The following is a 24405-nucleotide window of genomic DNA, read 5'->3' on the forward strand; positions in this document are numbered from 1 at the left end:
TGGGCACCGTGTATCGAGGGTTACCATCCCTAAAATGGGCACCATGTACCGAGGGTTACCATCCCTAAAATGGGCACCATGTATCGAGGGTTACCATCCCTAAAATGGGCACCATGTATCGAGATTTACCAACCCTAAAATGGGCACCATGTACCGAGGGTTACCATCCCTAAAATGGGCACCATGTACCGAGATTTACCATCCTTAAAATGGGCACCATGTACCGAGATTTACCATCCCTAAAATGGGCACCATGTACCGAGATTTACCATCCCTAAAATGGGCACCATGTACCGAGGGTCACCGTCCCTAAAATGGGCACCATGTACCGAGGGTCACCGTCCCTAAAATGGGCACCATGTATCGAGGGTTACCATCCCTAAAATGGGCACCGTGTATCGAGGGTTACCATCCCTAAAATGGGCACCGTGTATCGAGGGTTACCATCCCTAAAATGGGCACCATGTACCGAGATTTACCAACCCTAAAATGGGCACCATGTACCGAGGGTCACCATCCCTAAAATGGGCACCATGTACCGAGATTTACCAACCCTAAAATGGGCACCATGTACCGAGGGTCACCATCCCTAAAATGGGCACCATGTACCGAGATTTACCATCCCTAAAATGGGCACCATGTACCGAGATTTACCATCCCTAAAATGGGCACCATGTACCGAGATTTACCATCCCTAAAATGGGCACCATGTACCGAGATTTACCATCCCTAAAATGGGCACCATGTACCGAGATTTACCATCCCTAAAATGGGCACCATGTACCGAGATTTACCAACCCTAAAATGGGCACCATGTACCGAGGGTCACCATCCCTAAAATGGGCACCATGTACCGAGATTTACCATCCCCCTCCTGGACTGTCGGAGAGTCTCCTGGAATCGACGACTGATCTCCCATGTGACAGCTTCACGTTCCGACTCTCCACCATTCCTGACCTGGCCCCCAGTCCGATGGAGGAGAACCTCGAAAAGGCTGTGGTCAGCATAGTGAATGAGAGGGGTCACACCGGGGAAAGGTGGGGTCACCAAGTTTGGGACAAGGGGTGAGATGGAATCACAATGTTTGTTAAACCACAAATAAAAGACTGGTTTCAACAAACTTTAAAAACAGAAATAACTTCAGACTATATTTCTTAACAAAGATGTGCCAGGCAATGACCATCTCCAACAAGAGAGAGTCTAATCACCTCCCCTTGATATTCAACGGCATTACCATCGCCGAATCCCCCACCAACAACGTCCTGGGGGGTCACCATTGACCAGAAACTTAACTGGACCAGCCATATAAATACTGTGGCTACAAGAGCAGGTCAGAGGCTGGGTATTCTGTGGCGAGTGACTCACATCCTGACTCCCCAAAGCCTTTCCACCATCTACAAGGCACAAGTCAGGAGTGTGTTGGAATACTCTCCACTTGCCTGGATGAGTGCAGCTCCAACAATACTCGAAGCTCGACACCATCCAGGACAAAGCAGCCCGCTTGATTGGCACCCCATCCACCACCCTAAACATTCACTCCCTTCACCACCGGCGCACTGTGGCTGCAGTGTGCACCATCCACAGGATGCACTGCAGCAACTCGCCAAGGCTTCTTCGACAGCACCTCCCAAACCCGCGACCTCTACCACCTAGAAGGACAAGGGCAGCAGGTACATGGGAACAACACCACCTGCACGTTCCCCTCCAAGTCACACACCATCCCGACTTGGAAATATATCGCCGTTCCTTCATCGTCACTGGGTCAAAATCCTGGAACTCCCTTCCTAACAGCACTGTGGGAGAACCTTCACCACACGAACTGCAGCGGTTCAAGAAGGCGGCTCACCACCACCTTCTCAAGGGCAATTAGGGATGGGCAATAAATGCCGGCCTCGCCAGCGACGCCCACATCCCATGAACGAATAAAAAAAAAGGCTAATTCAATAACCATTGGACTGAACTACTCGACTTAATTTCCCATTTAAAGCACTTGATAAAAAGAGGAATTTGTTTACAGTATTTGTTTAGCTTAAACAAGCTTCATTTGAAATAAAACTCACTCGACAGGACGTCTTTGTATTTCATAGTATCATCTTGCACAGAAGGAGGCCATTCGGCCCATCTTGCCTGTGCCGGCTTTTTGAAAGAGCTATCCAATCAGACCCATTCCCCAGCTCTTTCCACATAGCCCTGCAAAATTCAATAACTGTACAAATATCAACATGTGCAAAAATTAATCAAAGTGCACAGGAGATAAAACTGGCCAAATTGTGATATTTTTGTTTTGCTAAATAAACTGCTATAAAACCAAGAACATAACTAATGTCTTCTAAATCTAGGGAAATCACTCGCCGGTCTAACTCACAGACACCGGTCTGGCTCACAGACACCGGTCTAACTCACAGACACCGGACTAACTCACAGACACCGGTCTGGCTCACAGACACCGGTCTAACTCACAGACACCGGTCTAACTCACAGACGCCGGACTAACTCACAGACACCGGTCTAACTCACAGACACCGGTCTAACTCACAGACACCGGTCTGGCTCACAGACACCGGTCTAACTCACAGACACCGGTCTAACTCACAGACACCGGTCTAACTCACAGACACCGGTCTAACTCACAGACACCGGTCTAACTCACAGACACCGGTCTAACTCACAGACGCCGGACTAACTCACAGACACCGGTCTAACTCACAGACACCGGTCTAACTCACAGACACCGGTCTAACTCACAGACACCGGTCTAACTCACAGACACCGGTCTAACTCACAGACACCGGTCTAACTCACAGACACCGGTCTGGCTCACAGACACCGGTCTAACTCACAGACACCAGTCTAACTCACAGACACCGGTCTAACTCACAGACACCGGTCTGGCTCACAGACACCGGTCTAAATCACAGACGCCGGACTAACTCACAGACACCGGTCTAACTCACAGACACCGGTCTAACTCACAGACACCGGTCTAACTCACAGACACAGTCTGGCTCACAGACACCGGTCTAACTCAGAGATACCGGTCTAACTCACAGACACCGGTCTAACTCACAGACACAGTCTGGCTTACAGACACCGGTCTAACTCAGAGACACCGGTCTAACTCAGAGACACCGGTCTAACTCAGAGATACCGGTCTAACTCACAGACACCGGTCTGGCTCACAGACACCGGTCTAAATCACAGACGCCGGACTAACTCACAGACACCGGTCTAACTCACAGACACCGGTCTAACTCACAGACACCGGTCTAACTCACAGACACAGTCTGGCTCACAGACACCGGTCTAACTCAGAGATACCGGTCTAACTCACAGACACCGGTCTAACTCACAGACACAGTCTGGCTTACAGACACCGGTCTAACTCAGAGACACCGGTCTAACTCACAGACACCGGTCTAACTCAGAGATACCGGTCTAACTCACAGACACCGGTCTGGCTCACAGACACCGGTCTGGCTCACAGACACCGATCTAACTCATAGACACCGGTCTAACTCACAGACACCGGTCTAACTCACAGACACCGGTCTAACTCACAGACACCAGTCTGGCTCACAGACACCGGTCTAACTCACAGATATTGGTCTGGCTCACAGACACCGGTCTAACTCACAGACGCCAGTCTAACTCACAGACACCAGCCTGAGTCAGACTGGCGTCTGCGAGCCAGTTTTAGCTGTGTGTCGGGTTCTGTTGCTGGGATGAGTGAGCTGGGTTTCTCTGTGTTAACTCCAGTGTACAGAGTATGAAAATTTCACCGGCTGTTATAAATTGGATAGCCCTGTGGTGAAGGATAGAATCCTGGAGCCTGATCTTCAGTTGTTTCCAAGCCTTTATTCACAGAGATCCACATTACCCACTCCACACCCTGGATAAGCTCTCATATAAATGGATACGAGAGTCCCCGATTGATACGCACCACCTGAATACAATTAACACTAATTGATATAAATCACTGATACAATTAAGACCGGCCGCTGCCCTGACCTCCCAGAGACTGCAGTGTGTCTGTGACACCCGACACAGGACTAGCTTCACTCCTTCACAGAATGATACAGTACAGGAGGAGGCCATTCGGCCCATCATGCCTGTGCCGGCTCTTTGAAAGAGCTAGCCAATCAGTCCCACTCCCCCGCTCTTTCCCCAGAGCCCTGCAAATTTTTCCTTTTCACATATTTATCCAATTCCATTTTGAAAGTTATTATTGAATCTGCTTCCACCGCCCTTTCAGGCAGAAATTCCAGATCATAAAAACTCGCTGCATAAAAAAAAAATTCTCCTCATCTCCCCTCTGGTTCTTTTGCCAATTACCTTAAATCTGTGTCCTCTGGTCACCGACCCTCTGCCACTGGAAACAGTTTCTCCTTATTTACTCTGTCAAAACACTTCACGATTGTGAACATCTCTATCAAATCTCTTCTTAACCTTCTCTGCTGTAAGGAGAACAACCCCAGCTTCTCCAGTCTCTCCACATAACTGAAGTCCCTCATCCCTTGACATCCTTCCTAAAGTGTGGTGCCCAGAATTGGACACAATACTCCAGCTGAGGCCTAACCAGTAAAGATTTGTGCTGAACCTATAAAGGTATAGAATAACTTCCTTGCTTTTATACTCTATACCTCAATTAATAAAGCCCAGGATCCCATATACTTTTTTAACATCCTTCTCAACTTGTCCTGCCACGTCCAGTGATTTGTGTACATACACCCCCAGGTCTCTCTGTTCCTGCACCCCCTTTTAAAATTGTACCATTTAGTTTATTTTGCCTCTCCTCATTCTTCCTACCAAAATGCATCATTTCACACTTCTCCGTGTTAAATTTCATTTCCCATTCCTTCAACCTTCTGGCAATTTACCGGTTTTGGGTTATGATTTGCACAAGATTTCCTGTGATAATATAAAACATTACGGTAAAGGAACGACAGGACAGACCAGCCTCTGGCCATTTGTCGATGCCAATTTTCCCAGAGAGGTACAGACATGGGATCAACAAAAAAATACAACACACAGGACAAGAGGTTGTAGATCAACAAAGTGTGAACTCACCCTGAGACACCTGCTCCATCGTTTCCGACACAAAAACTCGCCTAATCTTTGGGTTTAATAATCCGCTGGAGCCAGAACAAGACTGCGATACTGGGACTGCCAGAGCAATGTGATCAGTGACTGCAGCCCAGGGCTTGTGTCCCACACTGAGAGAGGTGCGAGTGGTGGGAGAGGGGAGGGGGAAGGCTGCTCTCGTTTATTGACGATATCCTGGGGAAAAAGGGCTGGGGTGGAGCTGCAGGAGTTTTTTAGGTGTCTGCACTTCCCTTTGAAGTGGTCCTGCCTCCCAGACAATAGGAGGGGACATCCTCTGCGGAGCTTGGCAGATATCAAAGAGAATTAGCATGACCAAGGCACAGCTCCACAGGAAATGGGGACAACACCAGGCCCACTTCCACGGAAGGAACTGCCAGTCCATTTGATCAGGTAGATGTATATTGGGCGGCCCTCGGTGATCAGCTGGCTGCGTCAGTCCGGCCTCGACAGCTGAGTGCCACACCGTGCCACACCGTGCCACGCCGCGCCACACCGTGCCACGCCGCGCCACACCGTGCCAACACTGCGCCAATGCGCCACACCGCGCCAACACCGTGCCACACCGCGCCAACACCGTGCCATGCCGCGCCACACCGCGCCACACCGTGCCACGCCGCGCCACACCGTGCCAACACTGCGCCAATGCGCCACACCGCGCCAACACCGTGCCACACCGAGCCAACACCGTGCCATGCCGCGCCACACCGCGCCACACCGTGCCACGCCGCGCCACACCGTGCCACGCCGCGCCAACACTGCGCCACACCGCGCCACACTGTGCCAACACTGCGCCACACCGTGCCACACCACGCCAACGTGCCAACACCGTGCCACACCGCGCTACACCACGCCAACACCGTGCCACACCGCGCCACACCGTGCCAACACCGCGCCAATGCGCCACACCGTGCCACACCGCGCCACACCATGCCAACACCGTGCCACACCGCGCCACACCACGCCAACACCGTGCCACGCCGCGCCAACGTGCCAACACCATGCCACACCGCGCCACACCATGCCAACACCGTGCCACACCGCGCCACACCGTGCCAACACTGCGCCAATGCGCCACACCGCGCCAACACCGTGCCACACCGTGCCACACCGTGCCAACACTGCGCCAATGCGCCACACCGCGCCAACACCGTGCCACACCACGCCACACCGTGCCAACACTGCGCCAATGCGCCACACCACGCCACACCGTGCCAACACTGCGCCAATGCGCCACACCGCGCCACACCGCGCCAACATGCGATGGAACCCCTTAGTTACCCGGGGAGAGGGTGAGGGAAGAAATCAAAGGACATCTTTACCTGCCTTATAGACCCATTTTCCCCTGGGTCTTAGTGCCTGCTGTTTGTATAACCACGCCTGAGTGTTGGAGTGATCGAGACACGTTCCCCCCCTCCCCCACACCCCGGTGATGTCAGCGATAACACCATCAAGCGGACACCCTCTGCCCTCTGCCCTCTATCCTCCGCCCTTTACCCTCTGCGCTCTGTGCACCTCACTGGCCGATGACCTCATGATGCGACTCTGCTGCACACGTGCAGTGACCGTTTCTTGTCCCGCTCTCATTATTTTTCCATCAGCTCACAAAGGAGATCGGCGACAAGAGTTAAAGTCAGCCCGGGAGAGCAGTCTGACACACACCCTCCTCCCGGGACCCAGCCCGCCATTTAAACACCTCACAAGGCTTCAAATACTCAGCTGCTCAACCAGCCTTCCTGTTCCTTCATCACCATCCAGTGACAGGCTCAGCCCCGCACCCAACACCCCCCAAACCCCCCCAACCCCCCCAACCCAACACCCCCCCAACCCCCCCAACCCAACACCCCCCCAACCCCCCCAACCCAACACCCCCCCAACCCAACACCCCCCAACCCCCCCAACCAAACACCCCCCAACCCCCCCAACCCCCGCACCCAACACCCCCCCAACCCAACACCCCCCCAACCCCCCCACCCAACACCCCCCCAACCCCCGCATCCAACACCCCCAACCCCCCCAACCCAACACCCCCCAACCCCCCCAACCCAACAACCCCCCAACCCCCCCACCCAACACCCCCACAACCCCCGCACCCAACACCCCCCAACCCCCCCAACCCAACACCCCCCCAACGCCCCCAACCCAACACCCCCCCAATGCCCCCAACCCAACACCCCCCCAACCCCCCCACCCAACACCCCCTCAACCCCCGCATCCAACACCCCCCAACCCCCACACCCAACACCCCCCCACCCCCACACCCAACACCCCCCACCCCCGCAATGGTCGAATAGCCCAGGGGCGTTCGCTGTCTGGCGTGACAGCTCAAAAATGGCCACATACGTGAGACTCTGGGGATAACTGGAAGCTGTGGAACTGTACCCCAGTGAGAGGCAGTGTATGTGGAACTGTACCCCAGTGAGAGGCAGTGTATGAGGAACTGTACCCCAGTGAGAGGCAGTGTATGAGGAACTGTACCCCAGTGAGAGGCAGTGTATGAGGAACTGTACCCCAGTGAGAGGCAGTGTATGTGGAACTGTACCCCAGTGAGAGGCAGTGTATGAGGAACTGTACCCCAGTGAGAGTCAGTGTATGTGGAACTGTATCCCAGTGAGAGGCAGTGTCTGTGGAACTGTACCCCAGTGAGAGGCAGTGTATGAGGAACTGTACCCCAGTGAGAGTCAGTGTATGTGGAACTGTACCCCAGTGAGAGGCAGTGTCTGTGGAACTGTATCCCAGTGAGAGGCAGTGTATGTGGAACTGTACCCCAGTGAGAGGCAGTGTATGAGGAACTGTACCCCAGTGAGAGGCAGTGTATGAGGAACTGTACCCCAGTGAGAGGTAGGCCCGGATATTAGCGGGGAGGCGGGATGGCAGCAGGGCGATTGGGCGCGTGGGTAACCTGCCCAGTAAAATCCGTCCGTTCCCCACGCGATTGCGGATCAATTGGAGCCACTTAATGAGGCTTCCGGGTTTGCCGTCGGAAAGGTGCGCAGGGGGCAGACTGCGCACCCGCATCACAGGCTGCCAGCTGGAGGAGCTAAATTTAAAGGGGCAGTCCTCCACATCACTGCCCCCACCCCGCAACTCATTCTGCACTACCAACACTACTCTATCACATCACTCCTCACACCCACTCAAACCTCATCCTCAACTCACCTGCACTTCCTCACCTCCCCATTAGTCACCCCACCATTACCACTCAACCCAGAAGTCACCAGCAACGCAACATCTCCCATACCTGGATCCAGTGCAGGAAGTGCTTCAATGACCTAACCAGGTCAGCCAAAGTGAGTACACTTACTCATTCTCCTACACTCCGTCTTCCACATCACCGCCCCCACCCCACAACTCATTCTGCACTGCCAACACTACTCTATCACATCACTCCTCACACCCACTCAAACCTCATCCTCAACTTACCTGCACTTCCTCACCTCCCCAGTACTCACCCCACCACTACCACTCAACCCAATCCTCATACAATCTCATGGCTCTGTCTCATACTCACCCTCTCATGCATCTCTTTCATGGTCAGCCTCACCCAATCCAATGCATTCATCGGTTGGCCACGTCACCATCCCTCACTCAGGCGTCTGTACTTTCTCCCCTTATAGGAGGAGAGCCCAGAATGCACGGGAGAGGGCGAAGACCGGAGTGGGGCAGCAACAAATCGTCGTCCTCACAGACACGGAGCAGGAGTTGCTGGAAATGAGCCGAACCCTCGAGTGCCTGTCCATTGGGGACGCTGAGACTGCCACCCGACAAACGTCTGGTGACAGAACTTTAACATTCAGCACACACAGTATGAATTGATGTTAACATGTCTTGCCATCTTCAGCACCTCAGTATGCTCATCACAACATGATACATCTGTGATCATGTTTAATATTGCCTTCTGTTCCCTTACAGGGCCTTCAGCGAACGCTGTGACGGCGGAGGGCGATTCCTCAGAGGACCTGCCGGCCACTGAGGGGGCACCGTCACATCTGAGCGAGCCATCCACCAGCACAGATACACACACCTCGGGGGGTCCCAGTCCACAGTTAGTTGGGGTCGCACACGGTGAGTCACCACACACGTGAGCACGAGCAGACCCTGGTGGCAGGGGCAGCTGTGGAGAGTCCGTGTCGGTGGGAGCACTCTTCTCCAGGCTCTGCTCAGCTGGATGCAGATGCTGAACCCTGGGGGCCATCCATGAAAAGGAGAATGATCGAGGGGCAGCAGCACATTTGCGAAGTGCTGGAACAGGTGCCACGGGCACGCTCCACAATCGCGCAGAGGATGGAGGAGTCCAACTCCTGCATGAGTGGAATGGTGGCACAGGTAAGGGAGGGCATCTCCGAGATACTGTCACAGGGACGTGAGGGCATCTCTGAGATAGTGTCACGGGTAAGTGTGGGAATGTCTGCGATGGAGGGAAGGTTTGCCTCCATGGAGCTTCAAGCACGGCTCACAAATGAGTCCATTCAGGCCCCAACAACGGCCCTTCGGACTCAGGGTGAACAACATTCTGTCGCCTTAAACAGGCAGGCAGATACTCTGGCACTGGCCTTACAAGGCTTCAAACATGTCCTCCAAACTGTCGTCCAGCAGGGTGGTAGGAGTGATGTGGGGCCTGGCTCAGGAGAGGGATGATGGTGAAAGGGGACATGGAAGTGGGGACGCCACTCAAAGCACTCCCACCTCTCACCCGTTGCCCCCCTCTCAACCAGTACCCACAATGCTGCCTCCTCTCCAGGTGGCCGAATCTGCCCCTGCACAGGTGCAGGTGGAGCAGTCTTTGGAGGGGCCCGCACGGGCACCGAAACCCAGAGGGCGTAGGCCCAAAGCATCTAATCGGTCAGGGCATGACCAAGAGCAACCTGCCACTACCTCTGCTGCAGCCACAGGGGATGCATCACGTAGAAGTAGTCGGAAGCGAAAGGCGAAGGTTTTGTGAGCACAAAGGGGATGCACAAGGGTGTTTGACAATTGGTCATGTTTCTTATTTATATTTGCTTTTTGTTAAATTCACATTAAGTATTATTGTCACCACTACTGCCACGTCATGGCCATTCTTCACTGGCTTCTGTAATATGGCCCTTTCATGAGGTTCACCATGAACGTCATACACTTGATGCCACCCATTGGGTCACTCTACAGTGGGTGTATGTGTAGTTGCAGGACTGTTTTTTGGGAGCTGGTGTGGGCGCTGCTCTGTCCAGGTGGTGAGGACCGGACTCTTCACACTGTCTGATGTTAGGAGAACCGTTCATATATCAGTGACTCGCTGGCCACTCGAGCAGCCAGGTGAGCCGCTGTTCTGCCCAAGGGTTGCTCCTCCTCCTGCTCCTCCTCCTCAATGTGGGTGGCAGATGTGGATGGGGCCTCCTCCAGCGGCACCCCTCTCTGTTATGCCATGACTATAATGTGTCCCACTCTGTCTGGTGCGTATTGAAACGCTCCCCCAGAATGATCAAGGCACCTGAAGCGCATCTTGAGCAGCCCTATAGCATGCTCAATTATAGACCTGGTAGCGATGTGGCTGTTGTTATATCGACGCTGTTGCTCGGTGGGAGGGGTTCCTCAGAGGTGTCATGAGCCACGTGTACAGGGGGTATCTCTTGTCCTCGAGGAGCCAGCCCTTGCAGGTGTTCGGTGCATGGAAGAGGGGTGAGATGTTGGACTCCCGGAGGATGATGGAATCGTAACAGCTGCCAGGGAATCTGGTGCACACGTGAAGGAATCTCTTGCGGTGGTCACAGATGAGCTGAGTGTTGATGGAGTGATAGCCCTTCCTGTTGATGAACAGTCCTGGCTCGTGTGGAGGTGCTCGTATTGCTATATGTGTGCAATCGATTACACCCTGCACCCGTGGGAAACCAGCCACAGTGTGGAATCCCACTGCCCTCTCCGTCTGGCTGAGGTGATCCATGGGGAAGTTGACGTAGTGCGAGGCCCTGTGAAACAAGCCGTCGGTGACCTGCCTTATGCACTTGTGTGCAGATGACTGAGAGACCCCGGCGATGTCCCCGGTGGCACCCTGGAATGATCCGGAGACGAAGAAGTTGAGGGCAGTGGTGACTTTGACAGCGACAGGTAAGGAGATGCTGCTCGGCCCAGCTGGGAGCAGCTCGGCATGAAGGAGGCTGCAGATGTCTGCGACTACCTGGCGACTGACTCTGAGCATTCGTAATAAGAGAGATGAATTGACGGCACAAATAGAAACAAATGGGAATGATCTCGTGGCCATTACAGAGACCTGGTTGCAAGGTGACCAAGGTTGGGAGCTAAATATTCAGGGTTATTTAACATTTCTGAAGGATAGGAAAAAAGGTAAAGGTGGTGGGGTAGCTCTGTTAATAAAGGATGAAATTGGTATAATAGTGAGAAATGATCTTGGCTCAGAAGATCAAGCTGTCGAAACAATTTGGGTGGAGGTAAGAAATAGCAAGGGAAAGAAATCACTGGTGGGAGTAGTATATAGGCCCCCTAACAGTAGCTACACTGTAGGGCAAAATATAAATCAGGAAATAAGGGGGGCTTGTAAAAAAGGTAATGCAATAATCATGGGCGATTTTAACTTTCACATAGATTGGACAAATCAAATTGGCAAAAGTAGCCCTGAGGAGGAGTTCATAGAGTGTATTAGGGACTGTTTCTTAGACCAATACATCGGGGAACCAACCAGGGAACAGGCCATTTTGGATCTGGTAATGGGTAACGAAACAGGATTAATTAATGATCTCAAAGTAAAGGATCCCTTGGGAAGCAGTGATCATAACATGATAGAATTTCACATCCAGTTTGAGAGCGAGGATCTTGGGTCTGAAACTACTGTATTAAACTTAAATAAGGGCAATTATAAAGGAATGAGGGCGGAATTAAGAACATAAGAACATAAGAAATAGGAGCAGGAGTAGGCCAATCGGCCCCTCGAGCCTGCTCCGCCATTTAGTAAGATCATGGCTGATCTGATCCTAACCTCAAATCTAAATTCATGTCCAATTTCCTGCCCGCTCCCCGTAACCCCTAATTCCCTTTACTTCTAGGAAACTGTCGATTTCTGTTTTAAATTTATTTAATGATGTAGCTTCCACAGCTTCCTGGGGCAGCAAATTCCACAGACCTACTACCCTCTGAGTGAAGAAGTTTCTCCTCATCTCAGTTTTGAAAGTGCAGCCCCTTATTCTAAGATTATGCCCCCTAGTTCCAGTTTCACCCATCCTTGGGAACATCCTTACCGCATCCACCCGATCAAGCCCCTTCACAATCTTATATGTTTCAATAAGATCGCCTCTCATTCTTCTGAACTCTAATGAGTAGAGTCCCAATCTACTCAACCTCTCCTCATATGTCCACCCCCTCATCCCCGGGATTAACCAAGTGAACCTTCTTTGTACTGCCTCGAGAGCAAGTATGTCTTTTCTTAAGTATGGAGACCAAAACTGTATGCAGTATTCCAGGTGCGGTCTCACCAATACCTTATATAACTGCAGCAATACCTCCCTGTTTTTATATTCTATCCCCCGAGCAATAAAAGCCAACATTCCGTTGGCCTTCTTGATCACCTGCTGCACCTGCATACTAACTTTTTGATCTTCTTGCACTAGGACCCCCAGATCCCTTTGTACTGCAGTACTTTCCAGTCTCTTGCCATCAAGAAAATAATTTGCTAAAATAATTGGCTAAAGTGGACTGGGTAAACAGATTAGATGGTATGATGGTGGATAAGCCGTGGCAAACATTTGAAAAGATATTTTATGACTCGCAACAAAAATATATCCCTGTGAAGAGGAAAGACTCCACAAAAAGGGTGAACCAACCATGGCTAACTAAGGAAGTCAAGGATGGTATCAGTTTAAAAGAAAAAGCATACAACATGGCACAGATTACTGGTAAGCCCGAAGATTGGGAAAACTTTAAAAACCAGCAAAGGATGACTAAAAGAATAATAAAGAGGGAGAAAATAAATTATGAGAGTAAACTAGCAAGAAATATAAAAACTGACAGTAAAAGCTTCGACAAGTATATAAAAAGGAAGAGGGTAGCTAAAGTAAGCATTGGTCCCTTAGAGGATGAGACTGGGGAAATAATAATGGAAAACAAGGAAGTGGCAGAGGAATTGAACAGATATTTTGTATCTGTCTTCACAGTAGAAGACACTAATAATATACCAATAATAGTAGAAAATCAAGGGGCAAAGGGGAGGGAGGAACTAAAAACAATCACTATCACTAGAGAAAAAGTACTAGGTAAACTAATGGGTCTAAAGGCTGACAAGTCCCCTGGATCTGATGACTTGCATCCGAGGGTCTTAAAGGAAGTGGCTACAGAGATAGTGGATGCATTGGTTGTAATCTTCCAGAGTTCACTGGATTCTGGAAAGGTCCCAGCGGATTGGAAAATCACAAACGTAACACCCCTATTCAAGAAGGGAGTGAGACAGAAAGCAGGTAACTATAGACCAGTTAGCCTAACATCTGTCATTGGGAAAATGCTAGAATCCATTATTAAGGAAGTAGTAGCAGGACATTTGGAGACTCATAATACAATCCAGGAGGGTCAACATGGTTTTATAAAGGGGAAATCGTGTCTGACAAATTTATTAGAGTTCTTTGAGGAAGTAACGGGCAGGGTGGATAAAGGGGAACCAAAGGATGCAGGTATATTTGGATTTCCAAAAGGCATTCGATAAGGTGCCACATAAAAGATTACTGCACAAGATAAGAGCTCATGGTGTTGGGGGTAATATACTGGCATGGGTAGAGGATTGGATAACTAACAGAAAACAAAGAGTCGGGATAAAAGGGTCATTTTCAATATGGCAATCTGTAACTAGTGGGGTGCTGCAGGGCTCAGTGCTGGGGCCTCAACTATTTACAATATATATCAATGACTTGGATGAAGGAACAGAGTGTCTTGTGGCCAAATTTGCTGCTGATACAAAGATAGGTGGAAAAGCAAGTTGCAATGAGGACACAAAGTGTCTGCAGAGGGATATTGACCGGTTAAGCGAATGGGAAAAATTTGGCAGATGGAATATAATGTGGGAAAATGTGAAGTCATCCACTTTGGGAGGAAAAATAAAAAAGTAAAATATTATTTGAATGGAGAAATACTACAAAATGCTGCGGTACAGAGGGATCTGGGTGTCCTCGTACATGAAACACAAAAAGTCAACATACAGGTGCAGCAGGTAATCCGGAAGGCAAATGGAATATTGGCCTTTATTTCTAGGGGGATGGAGTATAAAAGCAGGGAAGTCATGCTACAACTGTACAGGGTGCTGGTGAGACCACACCTGGAGTACTGCGTACAGTTCTGGTGCCCTTATTTAAGGAAGGACATACTTGCACTGGAGGCAGTTCAGAGAAGGTTCACTAGGTTGATTCCGGGTATGGAAGGGTTGTCTTATGAGGAAAGATTGAACAGATTGGGTCTATACTCATTGGAGTTTAGAAGAATGAGAGGAGATCTTATTGAAACATACAAGATTCTGAGGGGACTCGATAGGGTAGATGCTGAGGGGATGTTACCCCTCATGGGGGAATCTAAAACTAGGGGGCATAGTCTCAGAATAAGGGGTCGCCCGTTTAAGATGGAAATGAGGAGGAATTTCTTCTCCCAGAGGGTCGTGAATCTTTGGAATTCTTTACTCCAAGAAGCTGTGGAGGCTGAGTGATTGAATACATTCAAGGCTGAGTTAGACAAATTTTTGATCAGCAAGAGAGTCAAAGGATATGGGGAAAGGGCGGGAAAGTGGAGTTGAGGTAAAAATCAGATCAGCCATGATCTCATTAAATGTCGGAGCAGGCTCGAGGGGCCGAATGGCCTACTCCTGCTCCTATCGCTTATGGTCTTATGGTCTTATGGAGCCTCCGTACGCACTGCTCCTCAAAGAGGTCCAGGAAGCTGAGCCTCGGTCTGTAGACCCTGTGGCGAGGGTAGTGCCTCCTGCGACGTCGCTATCTCTGATGTTGCCCTCCGTGCTGTTGTGCAGGTGCCTGTGGTGCAGCACTGTGTTGTGGAGCTCCACGTGGTGGAGGTGGACGCTGTGCCTGGCGAGGCTGGTGATGTTGCTTGTCCTCGGATGAAGTGATGAATGCAGCCATGGTGCCCCCCCATCCTGACGGTGTGAGTTTGAGGGGGTCGCAAAGTAGGTGAATGTGTTTGCACAGCAGAGTTTGGGTGGAAAGTAAGAATTTTGAGTGAAAACACAAAGGTGTTGCAGCCAAAGCTTTGTCTGAAGTGACAGAGTGCCCTGCTGCAATAAATGAGGTTTTCCCCCCACCTGTCAAATAATCCTTTGCATCTCCCACTGGCGGCTGACTGAAACACGCCTGCTCCAACAGGGATTGTTTCCCACAGCACAGGAAATACACTGAGGATCCTTCAAAATTACTCCCCTGCCAAAATGTCGAGTCAATCAAGTATTTCAAGTACTTCAACTATCGGAGAAACTATGCAAATTATCATCCCGCTGGCTTTAATTGCCGATGGTCTCCCGCATTCGGGAGGCACGCGCACACCCGGACTCGTCACTGGGGAACCCGGAAGTCGGCAGTTTGGAGCCGGGCTCCGAACCTGCTCGGCATTTTAGCGATTCTCTGAGCCAAACCGCCCCCAACGCACCCACTCCATCACACGACAATCGGCCCCGTAGTGTCTGTGGAACTGTACCCCAGTGAGAGGCAGTGTCTACGGAACTGTACCCCAGTGAGAGGCAGTCTCTACGGAACTGTACCCCAGTGAGAGGCAGTGTCTGTGGAACTGTACCCCAGTGAGAGGCAGTGTCTGTGGAACTGTACCCCAGTGAGAGGCAGTGTCTGTGGAACTGTACCCCAGTGAGAGGCAGTGTCTACGGAACTGTACCCCAGTGAGAGGCAGTGTCTGTGGAACTGTACCCCAGTGAGAGGCAGTGTCTACGGAACTGTACCCCAGTGAGAGGCAGTGTCTGTGGAACTGTACCCCAGTGAGAGGCAGTATCTGTGGAACTGTACCCCAGTGAGAGGCAGTATCTGTGGAACTGTACCCCAGTGAGAGGCAGTGTCTGTGGAACTGTACCCCAGTGAGAGGCAGTGTCTACGGAACTGTACCCCAGTGAGAGGCAGTATCTGTGGAACTGTACCCCAGTGAGAGGCAGTGTCTACGGAACTGTACCCCAGTGAGAGGCAGTATCTGTGGAACTGTACCCCAGTGAGAGGCAGTCTCTACGGAACTGTACCCCAGTGAGAGGCAGTCTCTACGGAACTGTACCCCAGTGAGAGGCAGTGTATGAGGAACTGTACCCCAGTGAGAGGCAGTGTCTGTGGAACTGTACCCCAGTGAGAGGCAGTATCTGTGGAACTGTACCCCAGTGAGAGGCAGTGTCTGTGGAACTGTACCCCAGTGAGAGGCAGTGTCTGTGGAACTGTACCCCAGTGAGAGGCAGTGTCTGTGGAACTGTACCCCAGTGAGAGGCAGTGTATGTGGAACTGTACCCCAGTGAGAGGCAGTGTCTGTGGAACTGTACCCCAGTGAGAGGCAGTGTCTGTGGAACTGTACCCCAGTGAGAGGCAGTGTCTGTGGAACTGTACCCCAGTGAGAGGCAGTGTCTGTGGAACTGTACCCCAGTGAGAGGCAGTGTCTGTGGAACTGTACCCCAGTGAGAGGCAGAAGCCGAGAGAAAAGGAGGGGAGAAAACTGAAAATAATATATAAAAAGTCCATTGGACCCCACCTACCCACACTCACCAAATCCCTCATCCCCACCTTCCCCCATATCACTTTACCTCATCCGTTATCACTTAATCCCACGTACCCACTCTCTCACCTACCTTCTGGAATAACTAATTATTTAGACGCTGTAATGGGCGAGTATCGGTTTCTAAGAGCAGCCAAACAGCCTCCCTCCCTCAGCCCTGAAACACTGACAGGGAGTGGGGTCTGTAACACTGACAGGGAGTGGGGTCTGTAACACTGACAGGGAGTGGGGTCTGAAACACTGACAGGGAGTGGGGTCTGAAACACTGACAGGGAGTGGGGTCTGAAACACTGACAGGGAGTGGGGTCTGAAACACTGACAGGGAGTGGGGTCTGAAACACTGACAGGGAGTGGGGTCTGTAACACTGACAGGGAGTGGGGTCTGTAACACTGACAGGGAGTGGGGTCTGTAACACTGACAGGGAGTGGGGTCTGTAACACTGACAGGGAGTGGGGTCTGTAACACTGACAGGGAGTGGGGTCTGTAACACTGACAGGGAGTGGGGTCTGTAACACTGACCGGGAGTGGGGTCTGAAACACTGACAGGGAGTGGGGTCTGTAACACTGACAGGGAGTGGGGTCTGTAACACTGACAGGGAGTGGGGTCTGAAACACTGACAGGGAGTGGGGTCTGTAACACTGACAGGGAGTGGGGTCTGTAACACTGACAGGGAGTGGGGTCTGTAACACTGACAGGGAGTGGGGTCTGAAACACTGACAGGGAGTGGGGTCTGTAACACTGAGAGAGAGTGGAGTCTGAAGAGTAGTCAGATTCCTGCTCGTGATCACTTTCCTGTGATGTATGTTTGTGTCTGTGTTCGTCTATGTGTCTGACTGTGTATTTGTGTCTGTGTTTGAGTTTGTGTGCTTGTGTATGTTTGTGTCTGTGTATTTGTGTGTATGTGTCTGTCTGTGTATTTGTGTTATGTTTGTGTATGTGTGTGTCTTTGTATTTGTGTGTGTTTTGTATGTATGTGTCTGTGTATTTGTGTCTGTGTATTTGTGTCTGTGTTTGTGTCTGTGTGTTTGAGTGTGTGTGTTTGAGCTGAGGGTAATTCTGGGCATGCCTTCTGTGGCTGAATAGTCAGTTGACACTGTCTGAGCTCACACATGAAGAATGCCCCCTTGGGTGAGGTAACAGTGAGGGATCACTACCCTGTCACAGGACAACAGCCTGAAATCCTCATCCAGGCCTTTGTTACCTCTAGAATGGACTATTCCAATGCTCTCCTGGCCGGACTCCCATCTTCTCCCCTCCATAAACTTGAGCTCATCCACATCTCTGCTATCCGTATCCTAACTCGCACCAAGTCCCATTCACCCATCACCCCCAGTGCTCGCTGACCTACATTGGCTCCCGGTCTGGCAACACATCGATTTAAAAATTCTCATCCTTGTTTTCAAATCCCTCCATGGCCTCACCTCTCCCTATCTCTGTAACCTCCTCCAGACCTACAACCCTCCGAGATCTCTGCACTCCTCTAATTCTGGCCTCTTGTGCATCCCCAATTTTAATCACTCCACCATTGGCGGCCGTGCCTTCAGCTGTCTAGGCCCTAAGCTCTGGAATTCCCTCCCTAAACCTCTCCACCTCTCTCTCCTCCTTTAAGACTCTCTTTAAAACCTACCTCTTTGACCGAGCTTTTGGTCACCTGTCCTAATATCTCCTTATGTGGCTCAGGGTCAAATTTAGTTTGATGTTGTTCCTGTGAAGCACCTTGGGACGTTTTACTACATTAAAGGCGCTATATAAATGCAAGTTGTTGTTGATTACGGGTCTCTCAGAGCCCTGACACACCCCACAGGCTGGGTTTCTGTTTGCCCAGGACAGACTGCACACTCCCTCTCCAGAGGGACACGCTCTGCTTACCTGAGTCCAGAGAGCTCGGTGCAGGTTGGTGAAGGTCAGGGTTTAGGGGCCCCCCCTAGGTGTGTGCAGGAATACTGCAGCTTAAACACCGCACAGTCCACCTCCCTCTACATGGTCAGCACCTACAGGAGGGAGGGGGATAAATCAAAGCCCTCCCCCACTCTGCATTTCTGCTTGGTGACTGCCAGCCCAGCTTGTCTGTGTTAGGGGGAGAGTTTGACAGTGTTTAATGTGGGTGTAAAGATGTGCTACAGTCTGAAGTTTCTCTCCACATCGCTCTGTGTATTCCAGTGTCTAGACGAAAGCTGGATGTTTGAATAGTCCCCAAAGTCTCAAAAGGACTTCAGCAGAATATTCATACCTATTGTCTGAGTCAGGAGGAAATACAGGGAAAGAACATCAGTTCTCAGCCCCTTCACAAGAAGCTGAGAACACAGCTCAAAACTCAGGGTGTGGTTCAATTAAACATCAAGGAGATTCGTTTACAATTCGTAACTTCTGCATTCCTGATTTCCTGGTGTGTCTTTTTAAAAAAATCTTCAGTCAACAAGAACTGATACAGTCTTTATAACTCACCAAATCTCTCCTTTGATACAGCCCCCTGCCCCCTGGCCTCCCTCCCCTCCTCTCGGAGCAGAGTACTGCAGAGCTGAACTAATTGCTGGGCTACGGGGAAAGGACGGGGGAGTGGGACTGGCTGGATTGCTCTTGCATAGAGCCGGCACGGACTCAATGGGCCGAATGGCCTCCTTCCGTGCTGTAACCTTTCTATGATTCTCTGATTTATAAACCGGAAGGGGAGATGTCCTCGCCCCTGCCCCCCTTCTCTCCCGCCTGGGGCTTAAACTGGGAGAGGCAGCGGGGTTAGAATAGCACGGGCATCGGAAGCACTGACCTCCCTCCGACCTCCCTCCGACCTCCCTCCGAGCTCCCTCCGAGCTCCCTCCGAGCTCCCACCAAGCTCCCTCCGACCTCCCTCTGAGCTCCCTCCGACCTCCCACCGAGCTCCCTCCGACCTCCCTCCGAGCTCCCTCCATGCTCCCTCCGAGCTCCCTCCGAGCTCCCTCCGAGCTCCCTCCGAGCTCCCTCCGATCTCCCTCCGAGCTCCCACCGAGCTCCCACCGACCTCCCTCCGAGCCCCCTCCGATCTCCCACCGACCTCCCTCCCAGCCCCCTCTGACCTCCCTCCGGCCTCCCTCCAAGCTCTCGCTGACCATTCCGATTTTCAGGTGGACCTCAGTCCGGGTGGTGAGAGCTGGGATGAGCGGTTGCCAACTGTGGTTGGCCAAATTCCTGGAGGTTTCATCACATGCCCCCTCCCCCCCCAACTCCTGCCTCCACCCTCGTGATGCTCCGCCTTCCCGTGGCCAATTGGAAAGCGACTTTTCGTTGGATGATTCTTGTCCACTCGGTCAAACAGCCTTATTCCCATCTCCAATATTTTTATAGCTAATAAACGAAAGTGTTCAAAGAAAATGAAAGAAAACACAATCCTTTTTAATGCTCCTTTGATTTCTGTCCCTGGAGATTAATCTTTAATTCCTGGAGTCTCCAGGAGGGTTGGCAACTCTAGTTGGGGCCTGAATACGGAAGGAGATTCATGAATATCAGGGTCAAATGACATAGTCACGACCTCTCGCCAACCCCCAACCCCTGCCGACTCTGAGGCCAATTCTGTTCTCTGGATTACCGCCAACCCCCCCCCAAACGTCTGGTGCATTAAAGGGACCCTCAGCTATGGGAAACCTGTACATGGGGTTGGCGCACATTTTTTTACCGGTCACTCATGGGCTTCAAGGTTTCCACACTCAGCGTCCTCGCTGCCATCAGTGCTGTAAAAATGCTGCCCTAACCCAGTGCTTCCTTTCAGCCCAGACTCTCCCACCCCCTTCCCTTTAAGGTGCCTTTAAAATCGGGCCACCCTGCCTGATTTCCCTCCCTCCCAATCGTCGAGCTGCCACAGGGCGTGCCTTTCACTCCGGCAGCCCGCCAAATCCATTTAACTTCGGCCCGAGCAGGAAGATGGCACAGGCCCCACGCCCGTTCTGTCGGGGCAGGGGCAGGGGCAGGGGCACGATTCATGCTCCACTGTTAAATTGACCCCCTTCCCCCACCCGGTGTGCTGTACTGAGGTGAAGGGTGAGGGCTGATGGGTGCAGCTCCCAGATTTCCTCGGGTGTTTGGAGCTACAAGTCGCTTGATTGCTGGGTCCTGATTTCACCGGCCTGGCCGACTCTCCCATCAGCGAGTGGGAGTTACACGCTGCAGATGGCGGCCTCCTGCCTCAGGATCACGGTGAGCTCCCCACACACGGACCTCCTGGTGGGCCTGTGTAGCACTAGTTTTCTAGTGCAGCCTCTTTAGTTCTGATTCTGGTAGAATGTGGGTGGGGGGAGTTAAACACCTCTCCCCCCTGCCTGGCAGAAAGCAGGTAGGGGGCATCTAAAATGGAGCTTAACTGCTAATGTCTGGCCCCGATCCTGCCGACTGCAATTTTAAATTGCAGGCACCAAGGGCAGTTGACCGAAGCTGGCAGGGTCTTTGTTTAAATGACATGGAGTTACATCCGGTCTACAGTGCAGGAACAGGCCATTCGGTCCAACTGGTCTATCCCAGTCTTTATGCTCCACAAGAGCCTCCTCCCTCTCTACTTCATCTCACCCTATCAGCATTTCCTTCTATTCCTTTCTCCCTCATGTGTTTATCCAGCTTCCCCTTAAATGCTATTCACCTCAACTACTCCTTGTAATAACAAGTTCCACATTCTAACCACTCTCTGGGTAAAGAAGTTGCTCCTGAATTCCCGATTGGATTTATTAGTGACTATCTTAGATTTTGTGGTCCCTAGTTCTGGTCTCCCCCACAAGTGGAAACATTTTCTCTAGGTCTACCCTATCAAACCCTTTCATAATTTTAAAGACCTCCATCAGGTCACCCCTCAGCCTTCTCTTTTCTACAGAAAACAGTCCCAGCCTGTTCAGTCTTTCCTGATAAGGATATCCTCAGTTCTGGTATCATCCTTGTGAATCTTTTTTGTTGCTTCTCCAATGCCTCTGTATCCTTTTTATAATATGGAGACCACAACTGTGCACAGTACTCCAAAATGTGGTCTAACCAAGGTTCTATACATGTTCAACATAAATTCCCTGCTTTTCAATTATATCCCTCTAGAAATGAACCCCAGTGCTTGGTTTGCTTTTTTTATGGCCTTATTAACCTGTGTCACTACTTTTAGTGATTTGTGTATCTGTACCCCCAGATCCCTCTGCTCCTCTACACATAAGAACATAAGAAATAGGAGCAGGAGTGGGCCACATGGCCCCTCGAGTCTACTCCGCCATTCAATCAGATCATGGCTGATCTTCGACCTCAACTCCACTTTCCTGCCCAAACTCCTAGAGTCTAGAAATCTATCGATCTCAGCCTTGAATATATTCAACGACTCAGCATCCACAGCCCGCCTGGGTAGAGAATTCCAAAGATCTGAGTGAAGAAATTCCTCCTCATCTCAGTCTTAAATGTCATTCTCTGAAACAGTAACCATGGCACATTCTGCCTCCTCATCCTCCTCGACATTCTGCAGCATTTGACTCGATCGACCACACCATCCTCCTCCTCTGACGTCTCTCCTCTGCTGTCCAGCTCCATGGGTCTTCCCTCGCAGGGTTCCATTCCCACCAATCTAAATGCAGCCAGAGCAGCTCCTGCAATGGCTTCTCCTCCTACTCCCCGCACCATCTGCGGCCCCCGAGGATATATCCTCATTCCCCTCCTACTCTTCATTTACTTGGTTCCCCTCGTCAACATCATCCAAAGACATGGGGCCAGTTTCCACACGTTCGCTGACGACACCCAGTTCGACCCCTCCCCCTCCTCTCCCGACCCCTCCACCTCCTCTCCCGACCCCTCCACCTCCTCTCCCGACCCCTCCACCTCCTCTCCCGACCCCTCCCCCTCCTCTCCCGACCCCTCCACCTCCTCTCCCGACCCCTCCCCCTCCTCTCCCGACCCCTCCCCCTCCTCTCCCGACCCCTCCCCCTCCTCTCCCGACCCCTCCCCCTCCTCTCCCGACCCCTCCCCCTCCTCTCCCGACCCCTCCACCTCCTCTCCCTCCCCCTCCCCCTCCTCTCCCGACCCCTCCCCCTCCTCTCCCGACCCCTCCCCCTCCTCTCCCGACCCCTCCCCCTCCTCTCCCGACCTCCCGACCCCTCCCCCTCCTCTCCCGACCCCTCCCCCTCCTCTCCCTCCCCCTCCCCCTCCTCTCCCGACCCCTCCACCTCCTCTCCCGACCCCTCCCCCTCCTCTCCCGACCCCTCCCCCTCCTCTCCCGACCCCTCCACCTCCTCTCCCGACCCCTCCCCCTCCTCTCCCGACCCCTCCATTTCCTCTCCCGACCCCTCCCCCTCCTCTCCCGACCCCTCACCATCTCCCCCGACCCCTCCACCTCCACCTCCTCTCCTGACCCCCCACTGTCTTTCCTGACCTCTCCACCATTTTAAATTTCAAATCCCTCCATGGCTTCACCCCTCCCTATCTCTGTGACCTCCTCCAGCCCTACAACCCTCCGAGATCTCTGCGCTCCTCTCATTCTGGCCTCTTGTACATCCTCAATTTTAATCGCTCCACCATTGGCGGCCGTGCCTTCAGCTGTCTAGGCCCTGAGCTCTGGAATTCCCTCCCTAAACCTCTCCACCTCTCTCTCCTGCTTTAAGATGCTCCTTAAAACCTACCTCTTTGCACCTGTTCTAATGTCTCATTATGTGGCTTGGTGTCAAATTTTGTTTGATAATCGCTCCTGTGAAGCACTTTGGGACGTTTTACTAAAGGTGCTATATACTGGGAATATTACATAATATATATTAAGAGAATAACACACAGTACAGGGAAAGCACACTGTATACATTTTACTGGGAATAACACACAGTATATATTATAAAGGAAATGCACATGGTATATAATATACAGGGGAAGCACATGGTATATATTATCATGAAAATAACACACAGTAAATATATTGTACTGGGAAAGCACGTAAATATTGCACAGGGAATACACACACTATATATTATACAGGGAAAGCACATGGTATATATTGTACAGGAATACTATACTATGTATTATACAAGGAATAACACAAGCACTATCTCTTACAAAGGGAATAACACAGTATATATACTGGGAGTACTATAAGCAGTATATATTATATAGAAAATAACACACAGTATATATTACACTGGGAATAACACCTGGTATATAGTATATGGGAGATAATACACACCGTACTGAGAATAACACACAGCATATATGCTGGTAATAACAAAAGCAATATACATTATATAGAGAATAACACACAGTATATATGCTGGGAATAACACAGGCAGTATATATTATATAGAGAATAACACACAGTATATATGCTGGGAATAACACAGGCAGTATATATTATATAGAGAATAACACACAGTATATATGCTGGGAATAACACAGGCAGTATATATTATATAGAGAATAACACACAGTATATATGCTGGGAATAACACAGGCAGTATATATTATATAGAGAATAACACACAGTATATATGCTGGGAATAACACAGGCAGTATATATTATATAGAGAATAACACACAGTATATATGCTGGGAATAACACAGGCAGTATATATTATATAGAGAATAACACACAGTATATATGCTGGGAATAACACAG

General features: G+C 51.1%; 1 protein-coding gene across 1 annotated transcript in view; it reads right to left on the bottom strand.

Moving 5' to 3' along the window:
* tbx16 (T-box transcription factor 16) overlaps window positions 1-5086 on the bottom strand; it is a 50971-nt gene extending 45885 nt beyond the window's left edge. The window contains exon 1 of the mRNA XM_068006349.1: window positions 5068-5086. Coding sequence (XP_067862450.1) covers window positions 5068-5086 — 19 coding nt within the window. The remainder of the gene's footprint in view (window positions 1-5067) is intronic.
* Between the last annotated feature and the right edge of the window lie 19319 nt (window positions 5087-24405).

The sequence above is a fragment of the Heptranchias perlo genome, chromosome 25, assembly GCF_035084215.1.
Source record: "Heptranchias perlo isolate sHepPer1 chromosome 25, sHepPer1.hap1, whole genome shotgun sequence".
In the NCBI taxonomy this organism is placed as follows: domain Eukaryota; kingdom Metazoa; phylum Chordata; class Chondrichthyes; order Hexanchiformes; family Hexanchidae; genus Heptranchias; species Heptranchias perlo.